The sequence below is a fragment of the Carassius carassius genome, chromosome 43, assembly GCF_963082965.1.
Source record: "Carassius carassius chromosome 43, fCarCar2.1, whole genome shotgun sequence".
NCBI classification, from domain to species: Eukaryota; Metazoa; Chordata; class Actinopteri; order Cypriniformes; family Cyprinidae; genus Carassius; species Carassius carassius.
Window position 1 is genome coordinate 7,188,207 of NC_081797.1, and position 23,773 is coordinate 7,211,979.

Below are 23,773 nucleotides of genomic sequence, written 5' to 3' on the forward strand. Positions count from 1 at the left end.
CAAATATCATAGCGACAACGAACGAACAAGATGTTAGCTGTGATGGCCGATTCATACACCGGTTCTTTTTTAATGAGTACTTTAAAAGGATTCACCAAATCAGCTTGAATCAGATGCACAGCTCTGCGAATCAGTTGGAGCTGTTAGAGTTCAAACCGAGAGTCATTTATAGGTCTATGGCCGATTCAACAATCCACTCATTACTGTAAACTGATGTAGCTACTACTTCAGGTCACGAGACTGATTGTTCAAGACAACGTGTATACATATTAACAACATTGTCAATTCATAATTATAAACACTGAAATAGTTTACAAATACATTGTTTAAAACAAAGTCGTAAATTTAGATTTAATTTTTTCCAAAACTCCGTCACATTTGTTAATGTGCTAGTTAAATGCGGACCATCTTATTTTGGGGGGGGGGGGGGGGGGGGGGTGAACTTTAATAAATGGAGAAGTGAAACGCATGATAAAAGTCCAAATTTCTGTGCAAACCAGATGCACAGATTACCGTCAGCCTACTAAGGATCAAAGTTAAGTAAACGTCAAGTATAGACAGAATTCAACACAATAAGATAACAGAGTGCAAAGTGAGTTTTTTTCTTTATTATATATTTTTTTTTAACAGTGAGGCTATTAAGACTTACAAAATCAATTTGGCACATATCAAACTATCATACTTCATCCCTTCCTCTGATCTGTTATTTGTTCCAGACACTGAACACACAATGGCTGAGTTATTCCCTTGGCTTTACAATAATGTGCTTCTGTGCCACAATTCTTGATTTGGCATTTATTCCTCACACATACACAGGAAAAAAAAAAAAAAAAAAAAAAAGGCATTAATTCATAACCAATTCTTTGAATGTTCCTGAACCGTTCCCACAAACATAAAAAGGCAATTGCAGCCAACTCATCAGCTGCAGAAGAAACACTGGACATGACAGATTAGACAAAACATTTCCATGTATTGCACTATGAATCCCTTTTAATGACATTCGTTGAATGAAGATTGAGGGCTAAGTTAATACTAAGGCTTCAGCCCCAAGTGCCAAGAATTACGTGGAAGCTAAATCTGCATAGAAACAAAAAGATATACATCATACCAACTCGCTCGAGCACCAGCTGGATTCTCGTATCTAGAAGTCGGACAGGGATTTCAAGCATCCGAGTGCTACCAAGGGCTCTCAAACCAAAGTCAATCTGCTACCAACTTTTGAAAATGGAAATGTACTGAAATGTAAACCACACAATCCCGGTCAGACCCCCGAATCGGAGTACATTCCATTGATGAGATAGTCGACCTGAGTGTAGTCCTTCCGCTTGTAACTCTCGTATGCTTGTTTGAGAAACATCGCCACCGCGACCACAAAGAAGAGGAGGCCAAACAGAAGAACTGCCAACAAGGAGCTTGTGTTCAACAGGTGGCTGGTCAAAGGGTCTCCGGCCACCTCAATCATGGCTTTGTCCCCTTTGGGAATGTCCTTCGGCAGTGCAGACACCACTACTGAGGGTCTCAATGAGGTTTGTGATAGCTTGTTCTCATCGGATGCTGCTGCAGAAGTTTGGATGGGTTTTGTGGAAGGAGTGAATGAAGGTGTTGTAGGCACTGATGGCGAGATGCTGGTGGACATGTTGGTCCCTGATGGTGATGGTGAAGTAGGCAGTTTTGGAATTATGGTTTGTGCAACTGTTGTGGTTGTGCTGGTAGTTGCTGCAAAGGGTTTAGGGCTGGTTGTGGTTTGATTAGGTGTAGTTGTGTTGGTGGATGTCACGACTGGTGTTGTCGGAATGGTTGTGGTGATCGCTGGTTTTTGCACTGTATCAGTTGTGGTGGCTTTCTCTGTTGGAGTTGTCTGCAGGTTGGTGGTCGCTATAGTCGTAGAGTTGAGATGTAAAGTGGTCGGATCTGTGCTAGTGGAAGTCCTGGAGATCGGGACGTTAGGTTCAGTTGGCAAAGGCTGTGTTACATTTGGTGAAGAGCTGGTGCCAGAAGACCGATTGGGAAGCGCTGATTTATCAATCTGATTTTTGCCCACATGGATAGAGTCTGCAAAAACAAAGCTTGGGTTGGTAAATAGTGACATCTGGATGATATTCTGGAACACGTTATTGAACTAATGTCACAATTTACTTATTTGGTATCAGATAATTGTAAGAGGTAAAGTTAAAGAATGAAACCAATACAAACATACTTGGAAGAGTAAAAACCTATAAAAATACAAATAAAATTTAGGCAAAATGGAGGAGTGGTATTACCATTTGTGATCACACCAAGTTCCGCTAACAGGTCGTTGAAATTTGTGTCATTTTCAAAAGAACAATTCTGGGTATCAATCGGGCAGCTAATCAGAAAACACACAGATTGTGTTGTATTAATAGCCTTCCGACAAACTTCATCTTTAGGACCTGAAAATGAAGAACAAAAGGAATCAACAGGATGTTCTCCTCAAATAAATGTAATAGTTACTTGAAATAAACCTTGTTTGTAGTGAATTTCGATGGACTTCAAAACCACATAAGAATGCTGAATAGACAGTTGCTTTAATGAAGCAAAATTGTGAATGCGAGTTGCAGAACGAATTAACTGGTGAGCTAAAAAGACAACCAGTTAAATCTGATTCACAAATAAATGACTCCTATGAGCAAAATCTGAATGTTTCATTTATTAAGATAGATAAGTTAAGTTTATATCAATCTTCAGTCCAGGAAAAAAAAAAAATAGGGGGCAAAGTTACTGAACAAAACAAAAAAACTGGACATTGTGCAACCATAAACAAAATTTAAGAGAACAAATAAACCATACCCAGGTTTCTAAAGGCTGTTTTTTAGAGTGCCATGGCCAAATATATTTTACAGCTTGCTCTAAAATATGAAATAAAAGGAACAGTGCAATCTGTGACTCGTCAACCTGGGTTGTTTTCATTGGGACGGAGACGTTCCCCGAATGCTCATTACTGGATGTCAAGCTGTATATCCTGAGCTCTGCAGTCTTCGGGAACGAGCCACAACTGGGAGGAAAAACAGGCCTTGCCGCACCTCTCTTTGATCCCCTACCAACAGCCATGTGTGCATTAGGTACAGCACACCTCAACCTCCACATCCGTCTCCACTCTTTCCCTTATTCCCACTTCCCTTGATTACTTAACCAGGTGTCTGCAGGACCAAACAGGGCTATAAAGAGTTTGCTTGTGCTGGCACTGCAGAATGCTCTAAAATGCCCCCATTTCCCTTTTTGGACCCTGCCAACGGACAATCATCCAGCGTTTAAAAGCGCCAGGTGAATCAATAGTCAACCTCGGTGAAGTGAAAACCCCCGGTTGAATCAGCGTGGTCAATCTTGTAGTGTTTCGGAGATCAATCTTGGTCAGCGTTGACACTAAATCGAGAGGCCAGCTGCATCGTGTGCATTTTTTCCCCTTTTAAACAGTTCTCCAGCTGTTTGAAGCAGAAATCACACAAAACCTAAGGCTAAAGGAGAGTGGTGTGGCAGTAGAGGACCTGGCCTGATTTTTGCAGTCTCCACAGGTTGCCCTGTAGTACGTTTAGTCTTTGACGTGTCCAAAACACACCGTTCCCTGCAGAGGAATGTGGAACGCTTATGTATTTATAGCTCGCCATCATTCCAAACATTTCAGACTTCCAGATGGCGGTGATGATTCTGACCTTGCTTTCCATCTCTGTACGGTTAACGTGCTGGAAACTCAATACCGACAACATACGTGAGTGTTATCAGGTGGGGGCAGGGCCAGTCGCTCTACCCCCGAAAACAAAGCCAGCACGCCTCGGGGTCATTTCAGCTGTCTGCGTGTTTACAGAGGTGGCGAGATAGTCAAGTGCAACGTGTGTGGTAAAGCAAGAAGGGAAAAAAGAAAGCGATGTAATTAGAAAAAGAGCATGTCTTGACGAAGACTGTATAAGGGTATGGCCTGCTGAAGCAGCGCCTGGCGCATAAGCAGAACAGCCAGCCCAGGCCTCCCTTTCATCTTAAATGTGAAACACATGGCCTTCTTTGAAAGTGCACGTCCTTCAAGAGAAAAACGATGTTTAAAATACAAAACACAACAGATGGCTTTAATATGATATTCCGCAGGTACCCTTTATTATCTCTGAAGGTAGTACGCAGATTGAGGGCTTGAGAATGAAAATGCAAAGAAAAACATGCTGGTTCAACAGTAAGGATGGTCTGTGTGAGAGCCTTTCAGGCCAGTTGACGGGACGGTAAAGACATAATTCATTTTGCAGACTTAAAATAAAATTCTGTCATCAGTTAAAGGACTCATGTCATTCTAAAACATGTATAACACGTCTGTTTTACAGTGAGTTTTCTGTTTTTTGTATTCCACAGGAGGTTCGTAATAGTGCTGTCAAACAATTAATGGCATCCAAAATAAATATATATATATATGGGGTGTAACGGACCGTTTCGGTACAGGGCTTTCGGTACGGTGCACGCGTGAACCGAATGACGGAATGCAATATTTTGTGCGCGGAACATAAGTACATTTTCGTGTGTCCAAACAAACATATTAAGTGGCGGAAGTCTCAGCGTTCAGCGCAAATCCCGCCCTGCAGCTGATTCTAAGGCCGGTGACACTGGCTGCGTGGCGCAAAGGTCTCGGCTGCGTGGCGTGTCCGTTTTTTTAATTCGGCTCCCATGTTAACAGGTTAGAGCTTGCAGACTGCCTGCGTGAGACGCGCGGAAAACTCGTGCATGCTAGAAATAGAACCAATGCCTATTTTTCAATACTGTTGACGGTGACCTTTATCAGTAGGCTTTATATTTATGCTCAACATGAAGTATAGATATTGCTGTCGTGAAGACAAGAGCCTGTTCTGTCGGCGGTTTCCCTCTATGTCACCTACAGTAGCAGCAGCGCGCCAGCGCCGCGTCAGGCATGCTTCTGGTGAGGAAGGCCTACAAGCTGGGATTGGTAATGCTGCACTGTAATCATAGTTATTTATTATATTTTTCATTAAATTTTATTATATGATATTGGTTTGAGACTGAGAGTATTTTATTTAGTGGAAAACTTTGCAGCAGTATTTTATTTCTTATTCTTTTTTTATTTTATATACATTTTATTAAAATAAAAAAATAAAAATAATAAAAAAAAGTTTATAGTAATAAACAACCTGCAGTTTAATGTTTGCATTTCTTTCCCTTACTGTACCGAAAATGAACCGAGACTTTAAAAACGAGGTACGTACCGAACCGTGATTTTTTGCGTACCGTTACACCCCTAATATATATATATTTTTTTATTCGATCCGTTTTATTTTTATTTATTATATTATTTAAAATCCCATGCTACGTGTACGGTGTTAACCTAACGGAGACTTGTTATAGCACTTGTATATCATTGCTCTTCTTGTTTTTGATTGCTTCCACTGTCCTCATTTGTAAGTCGCTTTGGATAAAAGCGTCTGCTAAATGAATAAATGTACTTGTGTGTGTGTGTGTGTGTGTGTATGTGTATGTGTATATATATATATATATATATATATATATATATATACACACACACATACATATATACACACATATACATATATACACACATATATACACATACATACATGCGCATACACACAATTACTGAAATGCAATTTAAAGGAATCAATTAACAGGATATTCGAGGTGCAGTAGAGATGGTCTTACAATTTTTTAGGTCACATTTCCCTGGGTTTTCCGCAGTCCCATTAGCCACTATCCTGAGGCCATTTACCAATTGCAAGGGTGCACACAGAAGCACAAGGAGACCCAGAATGGGCAGCAGGACCAGGACGGGATGGACAGTCATGATCACATGAGTGGCTGAGACCATAACGTGAGAGAGGGTCACATCCCCAACACCTGTGAGATATACAAAAACATCAACACTGTTGCTATACTCAAAAAAAAAAAAAAAAAAAAGATATTCTTTAAATTCATTAGATGAATTGTATGACAACAGGAAGTGAGAATGAACAAATGTGATTAAATTGCGCCACCTAGTACAAATTCCGAAACACTACAAGGACAAGTTTGCTCTAACTGTAAAACAGCTGTTTCAATCCTTTTCAACTAAGACTAGACCACAAGTGCTAATAAACACGTAGGCATAATATAAAGTTACCTTTTGTGTTCTTTTTTTCCACATTAGAAGCACCCATTTTAAAGTAACATAAGCCCTGAACTATTCTAAGTGCTTTGAACTTGAGATGAACCTGCAGTTATAAAGGCTTTGTTGGTTATAAGGAAGTTTCAAAAGTGAATAAATAGGTCTTGTGAAGCACATAAGTGTCTGCCACACCCCTCTGAACGCCTTTTACAACAGTCACTGCAAACAGCACCGAAGGGCTCACTAAACCCGTTCCAGGATGTACAGATCATATGACTTCCAACGAGGCTTGCACAAAGGAATGAAACTCACTAAGCGATGAAGCAGATTATTCACGGATGGTCCGTCCTCAGCTGGAATTAAAAACAGGAAAGAAATAAAGCTATAGAAAAAAAGACACTAGGATAATCACTCCCAACAAAGAATACCAATGCATTATTGCATCCATTTTTCTTAACCTATAAAGAGTTCATGCTGATTACACATTCCTAAAAGTTTAACATTTTAACTTACAGCACAATAGAAGTAATTATGCAAACGAATGTTACAAATCAAATACAACCCAATACAATACAACCAATACTTATCTGAGAGTATTATTATGGTTACTAACTTCTTCAGAGTCATAACTTTGGGAATGTAGGTCAGTTAAGAGCAGTGCGATTACAAACAGCACTATTGTTTGAGGTTTACGATGGAACATGTTTTCTAACTCACTTACATTTGGATCTATTTGTCTTTAGAGACACACCCTACAGTATAAATAACACACCTATACATACATATATAAAAATATCACTACATACAAGTTAATTTAATATAAGAATCCAAATAAACGGCTACAATAAAAAGTTAACTATAAATCAATAAAGCACTGCTAAAGCAACAATAAAAGCGTAAGAGGATGCACTTACCAACAAACACAACGCGTCTTTTTGCTATACAAATGTCAGTTTGGATGCATGTAAACAGCGTCTCCAAAACACTTTCTTAACTGCAGTTTACACGCGCAAGCAAATGAATGGTCTCATTCCTCGTGCAGTGCGTGGTAACTGTCACTCTCTTGCCAAGTGTTTCATATTTTAATTCGGGTTGTTTATATAAGTAGCAGCTAGCTGAGAGACACGACACGCGAGTGACGCGACAAGAGGAAACACAGGACTTCCGGGTCACGCAGCGGGCCGTGAACGCGACAAAATAAAGGTCCGCAGCTCATCGTCATTCAATATGAGTTAATTGAACGCAGGTGAATATTGATTACAATTAAAAAAGATTAGCACGGTAGTCATAGTTTGTGGAGTACAATGGGATTATCTGTAAAACTGATTTTTATATGGATATTAACAAATACCACCAAATATTTCAAAGTACAACGGACTTTTAGAATGTAAAAGTCAAGTGACACGGAAGTACCTAGATTCGATTTTTATTGACAAGCTGAAGCTCAGCTAAAAAAAAGAAGTAACCATATAAAAATAATCAAGCGGCAGGGATGATCAAGGCTATTCTCATTTTTAACAACCATGGCAAACCCAGGCTCATCAGATTCTACCAATATTTTGTAAGATAAGCGCATTAAAGACACTAAAGCTGAATTCTTACTACCAGCAGATTCATTAGTGTCTTTTATTCAATATATCAGTTAAACATGCAGCTCCAGATAAAACATTTGTGTACAAATAAAATGTTTTGTGATATGGAATGTTTGTTTTTGTCTGCCTGTTTTCTTACTCAGTTCCTCGTTTAATTTTTGCTTATTTATTATATATTATGTATAAGCTCATCTATATATATGTATATATATATAGTATGTATGTATATATATTATTTATATTAACTTACATGTTCATAGTAGTCATTTTTGTATAATGTTAAACAACGAATGTTTCATTCGCTCCTCTGTTTATTTTAATGCCTAATTCAAAAGTTAATGTGGAAAATCCAAGGTAAAATGAATTAATCAGGTTTTATTTCACAGGCAGAAGACATGCAACAACAAATCATTAGGGAGACCTTTCATCTGGTGTCCAAACGAGATGACAATGTCTGCAATTTTCTGGAGGGCGGAAGGTGACATAATCTGCACAATAATGTTACATATAAGAGCCTACTGTTATTATTGTGAACCATATCTCTACATCTAGTGCTGTATGAGGATGGAAATCTCAAGTTATTTTGAGGTGCTCAGTAAAACTCAGAAGTGATTTACTGTAGTTTTGCTCTTCACTTTTAGTTTGATCGGAGGCTCTGATTACAAGCTGATCTACAGACACTATGCCACCCTGTACTTTGTGTTTTGTGTGGACTCATCAGAGAGCGAGCTGGGGATTCTGGATCTCATTCAGGTAAACATACTGCATTTTGCATGCAGTAGTTCTGGCCACAAGGGGGTAGTTAATGTATCTCATATTGCATTCAGGTGCCAACTTTTTAAAGATATACATAAAGACAACAAAGAATTTAAAACACTTGTTTTAGTGCAATGGTCATTTAACATATCAGGATGCATTAGTTCTCACTGCACCATACTGATTCTATATTACCTGTAAGTATTATGTGAATACCATTCATTAAGTATGGTATACATCTGAATGGTAATGCCATAGAACCTTTTTGTACATGAGTAGTTAATTTGCTTCTTTTTTGGCATGTGTAACTTGAAACGCTACTTGAGCCTTTTGAAAATCTCACTGAAAGAAGTTGTTGTTGTCATTCACAGTTGTGTATAATTTTGTCATGCACAGGTCTTTGTGGAAACCCTGGACAAATGCTTTGAGAATGTGTGTGAACTGGACTTAATCTTTCACATGGATAAGGTCCGTTTCAAAGTTATTATCGTTAACAAAATCTAAAATGAAGAAAATACATTTTTGTTACTTAAAATAAATGTTAACTGAAATAAAAGAAAATATATATAAAAAAATTAAGCATATTTCAGCAAGGCAGCATTTCTAAATGTTTAATTTAGAAAATAAATATTTATCTTTATGTAGTAAAATAAAAAAAATGACTTAGAAATATTTAGATATAACAAATGTTATAACAAAAAAAAAAACTCTAATAAAAACCATAATAGTATATCATGATACTAAAATAACCCTGGTTCCTTTCATAATGACTAATATAACTTTACCTCCTTATTACCAAAAAGTGTTCTTTGGTGCTGTTAAATGTTCATCAGGGCATGATTAATGGGCAGTGATCGTAATTCGATCCAGTATAGAATGGAAAGGTTATATGGAGGTCACTCTTTCTGATAATTGTCCGTTTGTATTATGGCACCATTTTAAAGCCTGTTCATGATAGAAGTGTACACTACATTGCTTTTGTTAGTTATCTAATCAGTAAAAAATGTTTTATGAGTGGAGGTAATTACTTGCAAATGGCGATATATGGCTTTATGGTAACTCATCTGAGTATGCCATTTGTAACGTATTTGATAATGCACATTAGTAGTCCTGTGCATGTGTGTATTTTTAGGGTTATGGTCTCAGTCTCAGTTTAACGCTCTGATTCAGTCTGCTGAGCTGTTTGTGTTGAAGTATTGATTTTATGAATCTCTTTTTGCATCCGATTCACAAACTAATAGTTCCTATGAAGCAGTTAAAGTACATTAAAACATACAGGTGAACTAGATTCCTGAACAAGTGACTCCTAAGAAATGGTTGTTTTTAGTAAATATATCTTAAATATTTACTATAATATACCCCAATAAAACAAGAATTAGATTGTGGAATGTGTTTTGTTACTCAGGCCTAGCTGTTTATTCATAAGTTACTAATGAAAAACATTTGAAAGTTGACGTTTTTGCTGTTTATTCCAGGTTCATTACATTCTCCAGGAAGTTGTCATGGGTGGGATGGTTCTGGAAACTAACATGAATGAAATAGTTGCCCAAGTGGAGCTGCAGAACAGAATGGAGAAATCAGAGGTGAGTTCACATTGACGGAGTAACCAGTTGTCGCTCCAGTTTATTCAGACATCTTTTACATGCATTGCTATGCCTCAACCCAAACAGGGACATTTTTAAATAGTTTGCTGTGAAAGATACATGCTATTTTTTTAACAATTAAAAAAAGGTGAAATAATATTGTACACATTAACTTGATTTTTAGCTGCATGGTTGACACCGAGCCTTGGAAATGTTTGTGAAAAACACGAATGACATTTTCATTAATCTTGTTCAGCATCACTTTCTTTTCCCTGCAAATCTTTTGGCTGTATCAAAGATGAAAGGCCTAAAATAGTGAAAGGTATCTGGGCTAATATCATTGGTTCACTGTGTTCCTGATATTCTATCTGGAGTCAAGGCGATTGATAATGTTTGACAACACTAGACGTACTCTCATGTATACATGGAGGGGGTTAAAATGAGGAAATATTACATAAGACAATACAACACACATATTAAAGAGAACCAAAGCAACATCCATCCACAAAATTTGGTTATAGACCATAGAAACTGGATGGAAGTGGTTCATAAACTCTACTGTACTTTGACAACAAAATGCAGTGTTTAACAGTTCTGTATAATTTGTGTTTGTAATAATTTTTTAATATTTTTATTTTAAATGTTTTTAATTGTATCATATTTTGTTTTGGGCCGGGTTCAGCCTGACATTTTTCACTTGACTTATAAGATTGGGTTACAGAATATTGTTCATAGGCCAAGTTTGGGCTTCAGTTTAATGCTGAATAAATCCAGTATGATATAAACTAGAACTTTGAGGTTAATAACAGTAATAAAATATATTTTGTGTGTGTTTTTGGCAGGGTGGTCTGTCTGCCGCACCAGCACGAGCTGTTTCTGCTGTGAAAAATATGAACCTTCCTGAAATACCCCGTAACATAAATATCGGGGACATCAATATAAAAGTGCCCAGTCTCTCCCCGTTTTGAGTTTGCATGTCTGATCAGCATGTTATTGTGTGTGTTGTTACTTTATTGACATTCATTGCCATAGATACTGTAGATATTGCCATTTATGGACTTATGACTGACCATCACCTGAGGACTCTTAAAAGTCCGGAGCACCCTACTGGGTCCAGTCATTTACAGTGTACCTTTTCAATTTCAGACCTTGGTTTGCAGACAAACCGTTTCCAATTTTGATTTAAGTGTTGTACTGTATTTTGTCTGTGATGTAGCAAAATTGTAGAATACTGTACTAACGTGTCATTTATGCCAACAGACCGACTACTAATGTTACACATTAATAATTTATTAAATGTTACTTGGTCATTAAAAATGTTTTTGTCCAAATTCAAGTCTTACTTTTTTTTTTTTTTAAAGGTTTTTATTAATTGCTTAATAAATGAAAAGAGTTCTTCACGATTGTAAGTATCTTATGGTTAGCTTGCATTTGAGACTAGTATAAGCTTGATGCCTGACCTTCTCCACATTTACAAAATAAAATATTGTATTAGCCCTTCATCTTTGTGTTGAAAAACATTTTATTGTTACAAAGAATCTGCAGTTTCACCAGATCTAAATGTCGTAAGTGTGTAAATGTGTAAGATCGGTTTCATACATGAGAGTATGTCTGCAAATTTTTGACAAATCATGGTTGCACAACCAAAACAACAATAGCATATCTAGAAATCTCTGATACTGCATGTTATCTTTGAAGATAGAGGTCTATCAAAGGTCCACAGCCTTTGGATGACGTCAAGAAGTCATGGAATTAATTTCTTCTGACTTTAAAGATGCAGAATATTTGATAACAAAACCTGGTATCATTTTAATCAATAAAAAATAGACTTTTATAAAAAGTGGAAATCACTGCTCACATACCAGGAGCCTTTAGATTTAGTGTTGTAAATACTGCACAAAATGAAATATTTATTGTTTTAAAGGTGAGTTTAATGGAGTCTGGTGATTTTGTTGAACACCTCATTTATAGCTGATATGGGTAGGATAATCTTTACACCCATGCATTTTAAAATGAATGGTCCGTCTTGTGCTATTTGCTATATTTGAGATACTTATCTAATTAATAAACGTCATGCCTGATACAATGTTCCTCCATAAAATAAACATTCCAAAGGCCAAATCTATGTATTACTTTCATGTTTTATATGAAATTTTTAGACATACTAATCCTGACATTTGCTCCTGGTAAACATTTAGGTAATTTAGTTTCACCAACTGTTTAGGTAAACTGTTGTATAGTACAAGTCTGCAAATGAAATTCACCTTGAATAAATTCACAACATTGCATGTTTTTTTAAATATGCAAAATGGCTATTTATCAAGAAGAGATTAATATAAATATATTATGTGTATGCACTGATTAGCCACAACATTAAAACCACCTGCCTCTGTACATGTCCTGTATCTGGCACTACGACATTAGCAGCAGATTTTTCCTGCAAGCAGCGAGAAGAGGCCTACACTATAGCTGTGCTGTGTTAATTGATGAACCATTAATTCATGTGGGAGGAGAATCTTCCCAAGCCTTAAATAAGACGTTGTGCAAATGTGAGTTTCACTCATCTCATCCTGTCATTGATGTAACATGGGGAAGGGTTTCTACATCAGTAAAACTTTTGGGATTGTGTTAGCAGCTGGAGCGTTAGCCACAATCACAGCTCTCCCGGTGGTCTACTCCCAAGAGAAGTCCAAGAACAATGAGGTTAAATTCACAGATCCAACAATGGCACCATCCAATAAACCATGGGACCAGTGGCGCCTTCCACAGACTCTTAGTCCACAAACCTACAATGTCACTCTGTGGCCACGGCTCCAGCCGGATGCAACTGGACTCTACATCTTCACAGGGCTGTCCAGCGTGGTCTTCAGATGTGTGGAAAAGACAAACCTCATCCTCATTCACTCCAACAAGCTGAACATGACAAAGCATCCCACCTTAACAGCACTTGGAAGCAAACCAGCTCCTACCATTGAATCAATTGTGATGCACACAAAAACACAGTATATGGCGATTCATCTGAAAGAAGAATTAACTGCTGGGGAAAGCTACGAGCTCTACACAGAATTTTTAGGAGAGCTTTCTGATGACTTGGGAGGCTTCTACCGAAGTGAATACTATGAGAATGGAGTAAAGAAGTAAGACGTTTCTTTGACTTGTCAGTTCCTATTCTACAACAGGCTTTACATGTATAGTTAAATTTCCTTGTTCTTTTTTAGAGTGGTCGCCACAACCCAGATGCAGGCAACAGATGCCAGGAAGGCATTCCCTTGCTTTGATGAACCTGCAATGAAAGCAGTATTCCACATTACTCTTTACCATGATCCAGCAACTGTAGCCCTCTCCAATGGTGTTGTGATAGGTAAATTAACACTTTATTCTGTACAGGAGCAGTGTTGGGTAACTGCTTTGAAAGTATAGCTTACCAAGCTGCAAAATAATCATAATTTGAAAAGGTTAAACTTGTTTCATCAGTCAGTGTCTCTTTTTGACTTTCAGATGAGGTTAACATCACCATGGATGACACTCTTGTAACCAGAACAACATTTGCACCGACAGAAGTGATGTCGACATATTTGTTGGCCTTTATTGTCAGTGATTTCGTCTTCATTGAACAAAACATGGACAATCTGCAGGTAACTTATCTTATCTTAAATTCCACCAATTTAAAAATGAAACATACTGCTCTCTGCCCTACCTAATTTAGTGAAGATTAGAAAACATCATGTGTTCATCTACTAAAACATTCTATAATTTATACAGATCAGAATTTTTGCCCGTCCAGAAGCCATAAATGCAGGACAAGGGGAGTATGCTCTCAGTAAGACTGGACCAATTCTCAAATTGTTCGAGAAGTATTACAATGTCCCCTATCCACTGCCCAAATCAGGTAAGAACCCATAATAAGACCAGGCAATTAAATTTTTCATATCAAAATGACAATTTAAGTGATATTTGGGTTAAACCTTCAAATTTGTAGGCCATTTTAGAAGTTATTAATATCTCAAAATATTGAACAGATCAAATTGCTCTGCCAGACTTCAACACTGGTGCAATGGAAAACTGGGGCTTAATCACATACAGACGATGAAGAAATATCCTCAAATGAAAACAAAGATAGAATCATTACTGTTATCTCCCATGAACTTGCTCATCAGGTATAATCCGGAGTTGTTTTTTATAATTTGAAACTTTATTTTTATCAACCTCACAACAGTACAGTTTACAACCCCTGTAATTAATCTATTCACTACCTTTTTCAGTGGTTTGGAAACCTTGTGACTATCAGGTGGTGGAATGATCTGTGGCTCAATGAAGGTTTTGCAACTTATGTAGAATATCTTGGGGAAGACGAAGCTGAGCCGGATTGGAACATTGTAAGTATCTGAAGAAAAGCCAGAGCAATAAATGGTAAATGCAAAAAGGTATCACTAAGAGCAGATGAAATCATTACTGACTCTATTTCTGTCCCACAGAAAGATTTGATCGTTCTTAATGATTATTACAGTAAGGTAGTATGGGAGTTGTTTTCTAATTTGACTATAATGTCTAATAATAAAGAACATACAGAATACATGTGGTTTGTCTGGTAATTCGGAGTATATTTCTCTAGGGGGCATCTGTACTTAGGATGTTATCCACTTTCCTGACTGAGAAAGTGTTTACTCAAGGTCTCCAGGTAAAAACCCTTTGTACACTGTTCCTTGTTGTTCTGTACAGTAAAACTGTAATATGCTTTTGCAATGGAGGATGTTTTTGTACATTCACAACAATTTGACCTACAATTCTGTCTGTACAAAACAGACTTATCTGGATCATTTCAAATTCAGCAACACAGTATACACAGACCTTTGGGAGCATCTTCAAAAGGTATGTTGCAATTAAACTAGACTGTTCAACCATGACATTACCTGTTCCCTATCGATAATTCACTCGTACTGCATCTGCTTAAGACGCTATGGGAATACCCATACCCTTTTTTTTAAGGGAATACCCTTTTTTCTCAGTTGACGGAAGCCTTTCCAATAACGTAGGCCATTGGTTCATGCAGTGAATTAAAAATTAACCTATGGCTCGGCAATGGAGCTTCATGGGACTATGGCGATGAAACCTGCCAGAATTGGTGGGACTGTCTGGCTATATAAGCGAGCATTTCGCCATAGGATCTTCAGATTTCTTCTACTTCAGCGACTACTCCAAGATCTTCACTCTACGAGATTCAAGCCTTTGCCGGGAACAAGCCTCACAGCAGATTAAGACCCCTTCCTGCTCAGATGTTGCCGTTCCCCAGCCGCCTTCAGTGTCTGCAGCAACTGTGGTCTTTAGGTCCTCTGCCGCTTTCTGGCAATTTCTATCAGTGCTAAATTCTAAGAGCTAATTTTCTTCAGCTTTACACCAACTGCCTGGAAATACAGGTAGTATGGCTGGGCCTTCACACCTTTCTGCCGGACCTAATGGGACACCACGTGTTAGTCCGCTCGGATAGCATGACGGTGGTGTCCTATATAAATTGCCAGGGTGGTCTCTCTTTGAAAAGCCTCTTCATAGAGCGCCTCTTGAAATGGGCTCAGCTCCACTTGCATGTGATGAGAGTAGCGCATGTGCCCGGCAGGTTGAACCAAGGATCAGACATGGTATCTCAGAGCAATATCCCCTCAGAAGAGTGGATGCTCCACCCACAAACGTTTCAAAGAATCAGGTGAGATATTTGGCAGGGCAGAGATCGACCTCTTCTCCTCTCACTGGCCAACTTATTTTTTCGAAGGACTGGGATGTGTTGACCCATGACTGGCCCGACCTCCTCCTTTATGCTTTTCTCCTGTTTGAGAACAGGAGAACAGAAACACAAGGTTCTGTTAGTGGCCTCGCTCTGCAGACACCATTTTTCATTATTGACACTGTTTTCCTAATGAATGTTGTTCAGTTGCTTTGACGCAATGTATTTTGTTTAAAGCGCTATATAAATAAAGGTGACTTTGACTTTGACTTTGACACCAACAAAAGGAGGTTCACAAAGCTGTCTCAGCCCATTCCCCTGAGATGGGACCTCCTCTCTCAGATGACAAGAATGATATAATCAGGTTTTATAATCCTTACAGGCCCGGGTCCTCTCTGCATAAATAGGCTTACACTTGTCATATGACAAACCAGTGTTTTGGCATTTGCCTGCTTCGTGTACCATAGCGCTTTAAACAGATGCAGTACAAGAATCAATAGGCAATGTATTCAGTTAGTAACGCAACCTCGGTTCCCTGAAATACGGAGTTGCTGGGCGTGCTATGTAGCAGTCCAACTCAGTCAACGCTTCAGCTGAATTAATCTGCAGATCCTATGGTGAAATGCCTGCTTATATAGCGAGATGGCCCTGCCCGTTCTGGTGGGCGCTGGCAAGCTTCTCGCTATAGGCTCATGCAGCTCTGTTGCGGAGCCATTGGTTCGCTTTTATTTCACTGCACGAACCCATGTCCATATAATTACACAGCGTTATTAAAAAGGCTTCAGTCATCTGATAAAAAGGAGTTTTTCTCATAGCGTCATAAGGAGACGCAGTACTCGTTCCCGTATCTCAGGGAACCGAAGTTCCGTTAGTAACCGAGCATGATTTGTTGCCATAAAACACATGTGCTCATATCAGAAATGTTGTAGGCTGTGGACAGCAGTGGTACCACTCTTCCCAGATCTGTGCAAGAGATTATGGACCGCTGGGTTCTTCAAATGGGCTTTCCTGTGGTCACTATTAACACTGCAACTGGCCAGATCACACAGGAGCACTTCCTCCTGGACCCTGAAACTAAACCAGACAGGCCATCAGAATTTAAGTATGTCAAAAATATTTTGAAGAGGAAAACACAACAACTATTTATCTCCTATTACTGATTTCAATCAAAGCACAGTTTACTAGATATGAAACTGAAGTATTTTATTCCATATTGTGACATAATTATGAGTAAAACAAACAAACAAAGTCCCTCCTTCAGAAATACGTAACGAGTTCTGATTGGGCCAGCGGTTCCTGTGTTGTGATTCGACACCAGCTGAGCGCACGCTGCCCTCCTGGAAACGCGATTGGACTAGTTTTGAGAAGCAAGTGGGCAGGATTTGTTTTGAAAACCTGGCAATCCTGATCTGAACCATAGACAGTAAAAGAACGCACGTGCTGGAGATGTACTTATAATCACAGGAGCGTTTTTACTGACGAGATGCGCATAAAAATCGCATTCGATTTTTTTGCACAGCCCTAACATCTAGTTAACAAAGCTAAACAGCGTTGCCCTTTGTGTAATAAGTTACAGAAACTGTTAAACTGTTTCAAGAATAATCTTTGTGCGAATCCGGCATTAAACTGATTGAGATTGAGAAAGCTCGCTGTCCTCAGTAAAATTTGCTGCACATAGTTTTACATGTGGATTATAATTTTCGGGAACCGAGTTAAACATAAATTGTAACCATTAATCTCCAAGTACAGGGTCCCTGGGAAGCCCAAACAAAGGTGATTGGACTCCGAGATGAAAATAACAGCGTTTCGACGACATGGCGACAAACACAAACGCAGCTCTTCCTCTTCTTCGTCGGAGCCAGCAAGGCCACGCCCCCTTTTTTGTGTATTCATGTGGGCGGAGGTTAGTCAAAAACGGTTTTAGTGACGTCATTACTGCAGGAACTAGAGGGATGTAGTCCAAACGGGTTGTTTTTTGAAGGCGAATTCTGTTAAATAAAATCTCTCGCTTGGCATTGAACTTTGAGCTTTAGAATTTTACAGATATTATTTATACTCTAACAACAACATTACACACTAAAGTTTAAAACATGGGATCATGAAGAACGGGACCTTTAAATATATGGACAGATGACTTGTTCACAATTAGATCAATAACATATATTTAGATTGATTTCCTTTTTTTATACCAATTCATTACATATATCCAATTGTGGAATTAATCACAATATTATAATTTTTTTTTCCAGTTATGAGTGGTTTGTACCAATTTCGTGGACAAAAAAAGAAGCTGAACAATATATACACTGGCTTCTACAGAAAACTGGTGAGTTCAAATATGACAGTGACAGTAACATTCACAATTATATTTACAGTCAGTGGCGCCCCCAGAAAATGTTAACAGGGGTGGCCAAATGAGGCCACAGTAAATTTTGGGGGTGGCACATTAAAATAAAGAAAAAAAATTAAGGGTTTGCAATATAGACAAAAAGTTATATCTCTGTGAGTTCTAGGATTTTATCGATAACGATAATTACACTATTTTGCTGAGTGTTATTGTGCTGATATCTTGTTTTTAATTGTGCTGACACCTGATTTTTTTTTTTTTTTTTTACCTTTACACCATTGTTTCTAAAAGTGTGCACCATATTTTAGGTCAAATACTTTTATTTGGGCTGTTACCAAGCAAATGCAATCAGTATCAACAAAATTGATCTTTGCAATGCAGATAAAACAGAAGCTGCATCTGAAGTGCCATTTAGATGTTTTTACACACTGTTTAATGCAGCTCCGTGGAACATGGAATACTTTAACCTGCAGTTACAAATGAATAAATAATGTTTTGATATTTTAAAGATAAAACATTGAAAACTGATGTTTGAAATTATAAAAAAAAATGAAAAGGTTCCATTAAATGTGAAATTAAAACCGCCAATAGGTGGCAGCGAGTCACTGTTAATAAGTGAGTCATTGCGATTGAACCGAATCATTTAAACGGTTGATTCATTCAGGAACGAAACACTTTAATGTTGCTCAGAGACGCAAAACTGTGGCTGCAGCAGGTGCTGCACTTTTTTTCACTTCTTAAACTATTGTGAATTTACATTCTGCATTTCAATTAATAGTAACCACTGCAAATCTTCCTAGGGGTGGCCGCAGGGGTGGCCAGAGTTTATACAGGGTTTATACATGCCGCCCTTGGGGGCGCCCCTGTTTACAGTAGAAGTGATAGGTCATCCAAAAATGCTGTCATTACATATTCACATTCATGTTGTTCAAATCCTTATGACTCTGATTCTTATGTTGAACTCCAAAGAAAAAAGCAAAATAAAAGTAGTCCATAATATTTGTATACTATATTTGAGATCTTCTGAAAGCATATGATTACAATTAAAAAAAAATCAATTCTGTTAAACGTCTTTTTTATGTTCCACAGAACCAATTATGATGAATTAATGATGACAGCTTTTTCATGTTTTAGTGAACTTTGTTTGTAAATATATTCACAATTTCTCACTGGATGTCAATTAAGGGTAAAACTGTATTTGTTTTAACATATCTATGTATTTCGGCTCTACTTTTCTAATTTAGACCTATCGGATCACATGAAAATTAGTGGTGATGAGTGGGTCCTGGCCAACATTAATGTGACAGGATACTACAGGGTTAACTATGATAATGAAAACTGGCAACGCCTACTTAATGTTCTCCAGACTTCAAGACAGGTATGAAAAATTATTACATTAATTAAAACAGATTTGGATTGTTTGGATTTCTTCTCATTCAGTATTATAATTGACAGTATTTTTTTATTACCATTATTTGATTTTATTTAGAGCATTCCAGTTATTAACCGGGCACAGATAATTGACGATGCATTTAACCTGGCCAAGTGAGATCTGAACTTCTTTCTTCAAAGTTATGAGGCTATTTTCCAGTCATTCCAAATACTATAAGCATCGTTTTCCTTTACAGAGCAGGAATTATTGAAACGACATTGGCTCTAAGAACCACACTGTTCCTAGCCTCTGAAACAGAGTACATGCCGTGGGAGTCTGCTCTTGATAACCTGGACTACTTTTACCTCATGTTTGATCGCACAGAGGTGTACGGCCCCATGCAAGTAAGTTTGTCTCTGAAAATTTCATAATGTCAACTCAGCTGAGCTTGAATTCTAACATCACATTATTTCACACCTGCAGAAATACATTGGAAATCAAGTGAAATATTTGTTTGAATACTTCACAACGCTAACGAATTGGGAGGATGTGCCTCCAGGACATACTGACCAGTAAGTCATGTAAATATATAGTAGTGAAAATAACTGCTCAGATTTGCTCTCAAGCATCTATTCATTGAATTAATATCTTTGTATCTGCAGATATAATCAAGTTAATGCACTCAGAGTTGCTTGCAGCACTGGTCTTGAAGCCTGTACCACTCTTGTAAAAACATGGTTCAAACAGTGGATGGAAAATCCAAATGTCAACCCGTGAGTTTCACTCAATAGAAATCTTATAGAGTATCTGATGATGTTTCCTGAGTGGATCACAGTTAAAATGTATACTGATGCAGACTATTTAATTGTAAGCTTATACCTTAAATTAAAAGGATATTTCAACCAATGAAAATTCTGTTGTTAATTACTCACCCTCATGCTGTTCCAAATCAGTGGACCTTCATTCATCTTCGGATTAAAATGAAAAGGTGCAGTAGGAGATCTTGGAAAATGCTAACTTTAGCCTGTTAGCACTGAAAGCAAACTTCCCACCTTCCCTGCAATTCACCATCCAAAACCATGCCCCCTGAACGCTTATATGCTCATAGATTAGACAATCAGAGACAACATTACTACAATACAGTCATGGCCAAAAGTTTTGAGAATTACATAAATATTAGTTTTCAAAAAGTTTGCTGCTAAACTGCTTTTAGATCTTTGTTTCAGTTGTTTCTGTGATGTACTGAAATATAATTACAAGCACTTCATACGTTTCAACGGCTTTTATCGTCAATTACATGAGATTTATGCAAAGAGTCAGTATTTGCAGTGTTGGCCTTTCTTTTTCAGGACCTCTGCAGTTCGACTGGGCATGCTCTCAATCAACTTCTGGGCCAAATCCTGACTGATAGCAACCCATTCTTTCATAATAACTTCTTGGAGTTTGTCAGAATTAGTGGGTTTTTTGTTTGTCCACCCGCCTCTTGAGGATTGACCACAAGTTCTCAATGGGATTAAGATCTGGGGAGTTTCCAGGCCATGGACCCAAAATTTCAACATTCTGGTCCCCGAGCCACTTAGTTATCACTTTTGCCTTATGGCACGGTGCTCCATCGTGCTGGAAAATGCATTGTTCTTTACCAAACTGTTGTTGGATTGTTGGAAGAAGTTTTTTTTTTTGGAGAGAAGTGGCTTCTTTGCTGCCCTTCTTGACACCAGGTTATCTTCCAAAAGTCTTCACCTCGCTGTGCGTGCGGATGTGCTCACACCTGCCTGCTGCCATTCCTGAGCAAGCTCTGCACTGGTGGCACTCCGATCCCGCAGCTGAATCCTCTTTATGAGACGATCCTGGCACTTGCTGGACTTTCTTGGACGCCCTGAAGCCTTCTTTACAAGAATTGAACCTCTTTCCTTGAAGTTCTTGATGATCCTATAAATTGTTGATTTAGGTGCAATCTTAGTAGCCACAATATCCTTGCCTGTGAAGCCCTTTTTATGCAACGCAATGATGGCTGCACGCGTTTCTTTGCAGGTCACCATGGTTAACAATGGAAGAACAATGATTTCAAGCATCACCCTCCTTTTAACATGTCAAGTCTGCCATTCTAACCCAATCAGCCTGACATAATGATCTCCAGCCTTGTGCTCGTCAACATTCTCACCTGAGTTAACAAGACGATTACTGAAATGATCTCAGCAGGTCCTTTAATGACAGCAATGAAATGCAGTGGAAAGGTTTTTTTGGGATTAAGTTAATTTTCATGGCAAAGAAGGACTATGCAATTCATCTGATCACTCTTCATAACATTCTGGAGTATATGCAAATTGCTATTATAAAAACTTAAGCAGCAACTTTTCCAATTTCCAATATTTATGTAATTCTCAAAACTTTTGGCCACGACTGTACATCATATGTCATACACTGGTGAGAAAACTTAGCACAGTTAGGCCAGCGGGTAGGTGCTGTGCAAGTAAACCTCACTCCCCTGATCTCAAGATGCGCACTTGCATCTGACGCTAGTGGCTGCAGTCTTCAGCCTCCTTGTCAGTTTGCCCAACCTCGGAACGAGCCTTTTGATTGGACGAAAATTTATTGGTCTTACGCCTTCCAAAGAATATATAACTACAGATAAATAGATTTAGACCACTACACTTAATGACTGTTCTCGGAATGTGAAAAGACTTTCAACCAGCAATCACCTATTGCACCTTTAAGATATTTTTTTATGAAATCCGAGAGCTGACCCTGCATAGACAGCAATGGAATGGAAATGTTCCTACACCCAGAAAAGTAGTAAGGACATCGATAAAACAGTCCATGTGATATCGGTGGTTCAACTGTAATTTTACAAAAACAATTCTTTATTTTTGTTTTCTTTGCACACAAAAAGTACTCTCATAACTTAATGACATTACGGTTGAACCACTGATTTCTAATTGAATTTGCATTCCGAATATGAATAAAGGTCTTACAAGTTTGGATCAGCAGGAGTAATTAATGACAGAATTGTAATTTTTATGTGAACAATCCCTTCAATAGATTACCATTTAACTGTAATTTTGTAATTTTTCCACTGCTTCAGTATTAAGGCCAACTTGAGGTCTGCAGTGTACTGCAGTGCCATTGCTGCAGGTGGTGAGAAGGAGTGGAACTTTGCATGGGAGATGTTTGAAAAAGCCACTGTTGCTTCAGAAAAAAATAAACTGAGAGCTGCATTGGCATGTGCCACCGAGCCCTGGTTACTGAACAGGTGAGCTCACTGCAGATAAATGCTGACAAATACATACAGTTCTCATTGTATTCAGCTAAACACATGTGCTTCGTTTTATGTTGTAGGTATCTCAAATACACTTTGGATCCAGAAAAAATTCGGAAACAAGATGCCACCTCTACCATCGTCAGCATTGCAAGCAATGTGGTTGGCCAACCATTGGCCTGGGATTTTGTTAGAGCCAACTGGGAGTACATTTTCAATAAGTAAGGAAAAATACTGGGGTACTCGATTTGATTAACAATGCAGATAGCAGTTTTCTATAGTTATATATTTACTTCTTTTATTTTACAATTAGGTATGGTGTTAAATCTTACTTATTCCCAAATCTGATCAGTGGGGTCACAAACAGATTCTCAACTCCGTTTGAAATGGAACAGGTATGTGATCTTCCCAATAACTGCTATATTTATTTGACTGGTATCTTGTACAGCAGATCCTTAAATTTGAATCTTTCTTAATCTACTTTCCTGTTTTAAAAACTCAGCTGATACAGTTCAGGGATGACTACGCTTACATAGGTTTTGGTTCCGGAACCTTAGCCATTCAGCAATCCATCGAGAGGACTACCGCCAACATCAAATGGGTCGAAAAGAACCAACAAGCAGTCTTAGAATGGTTTATAAATCCATCGTAACTAAAAAATAAGCACATACTGTAGTTTGAGCTGCTTTCTTTCTATGATGATGTATACAACATGCAAATATCTCTATTTAAGGTGTGCCTTGGTATAATTGTCTGTTTTCCCTTTAAATTGTTTTTGTAAAACAATTCATTGTAAAATGATAAAACAACTTTGCAGAGTGAAACAGAATTGAATATGCAAATAGTACAGAAATCTTTGTTATTTATTATTTGGATATTTGAAATCAAAAACCTCAATACATGAATTAATTTGTATTTTTTTTTTTAATTTTCAACCTTTGTACTATTTTGCGGTATTGTAGAGATGGTAAACATTAACGATTACTATCATTCTATACTATTAAACCATTATTTTTATATTGTGAATTTGTATTTTTAATTACAT

General features: G+C 37.9%; 2 protein-coding genes and 1 pseudogene across 4 annotated transcripts; 2 read left to right on the top strand and 1 right to left on the bottom strand.

Annotated features, from left to right (window-relative positions):
- Positions 1-432: 432 nt before the first annotated feature.
- Positions 433-7,290, bottom strand: wu:fa25f02 (uncharacterized protein C11orf24). 3 transcript variants are annotated; one of them, XM_059536955.1, is made up of 5 exons: positions 7,021-7,290; positions 6,419-6,459; positions 5,665-5,859; positions 2,262-2,411; positions 433-2,052 (listed from the first exon to the last, which is right to left on the bottom strand). In XM_059536955.1, the coding sequence occupies exons 3-5, from the start codon at positions 5,828-5,830 to the stop codon at positions 1,262-1,264; spliced, it is 1,107 nt and encodes a 368-aa protein (XP_059392938.1). In that variant the 5' UTR covers positions 5,831-5,859; positions 6,419-6,459; positions 7,021-7,290; the 3' UTR covers positions 433-1,261. The 3 variants fall into 3 exon arrangements, with proteins under 3 accessions (XP_059392938.1, XP_059392939.1, XP_059392937.1); XM_059536956.1 differs by lacking the exon at positions 6,419-6,459; XM_059536954.1 differs by lacking the exons at positions 6,419-6,459; positions 7,021-7,290 and adding an exon at positions 6,122-6,389.
- A 149-nt stretch (positions 7,291-7,439) lies between these two features.
- ap3s2 (adaptor related protein complex 3 subunit sigma 2) lies at positions 7,440-11,368 on the top strand. Its single transcript, XM_059536957.1, has 6 exons — positions 7,440-7,667; positions 8,085-8,176; positions 8,340-8,451; positions 8,851-8,922; positions 9,930-10,037; positions 10,880-11,368. Exons 1-6 carry the CDS (start codon positions 7,599-7,601, stop codon positions 11,003-11,005), a joined length of 579 nt encoding a protein of 192 aa, XP_059392940.1. The 5' UTR covers positions 7,440-7,598; the 3' UTR covers positions 11,006-11,368.
- A 1,245-nt stretch (positions 11,369-12,613) lies between these two features.
- Positions 12,614-23,402, top strand: LOC132124953 (aminopeptidase N-like; annotated as a pseudogene).
- Positions 23,403-23,773: the final 371 nt, after the last annotated feature.

What these genes read in the sequence shown, in the direction of transcription:
- wu:fa25f02 (XM_059536954.1), bottom strand. Translation starts at nt 6,158, where the DNA reads ATGGGTGCTTCTAATGTGGAAAAAAAGAACACAAAAG. An exon ending in GGAAAAAAAGAACACAAAAG is followed by an intron (nt 5,860 to 6,121) that starts GTAACTTTATAT and finishes TATATCTCACAG; the next exon opens with GTGTTGGGGATGTGACCCTC. An exon ending in ACTTGGTGTGATCACAAATG is followed by an intron (nt 2,053 to 2,261) that starts GTAATACCACTC and finishes TTGTTTTTGCAG; the next exon opens with ACTCTATCCATGTGGGCAAA.
- ap3s2 (XM_059536957.1), top strand. Translation starts at nt 7,599, where the DNA reads ATGATCAAGGCTATTCTCATTTTTAACAACCATGGCAAACCCAGGCTC. An exon ending in GGATTCTGGATCTCATTCAG is followed by an intron (nt 8,452 to 8,850) that starts GTAAACATACTG and finishes TGTCATGCACAG; the next exon opens with GTCTTTGTGGAAACCCTGGA. An exon ending in ACAGAATGGAGAAATCAGAG is followed by an intron (nt 10,038 to 10,879) that starts GTGAGTTCACAT and finishes TGTTTTTGGCAG; the next exon opens with GGTGGTCTGTCTGCCGCACC.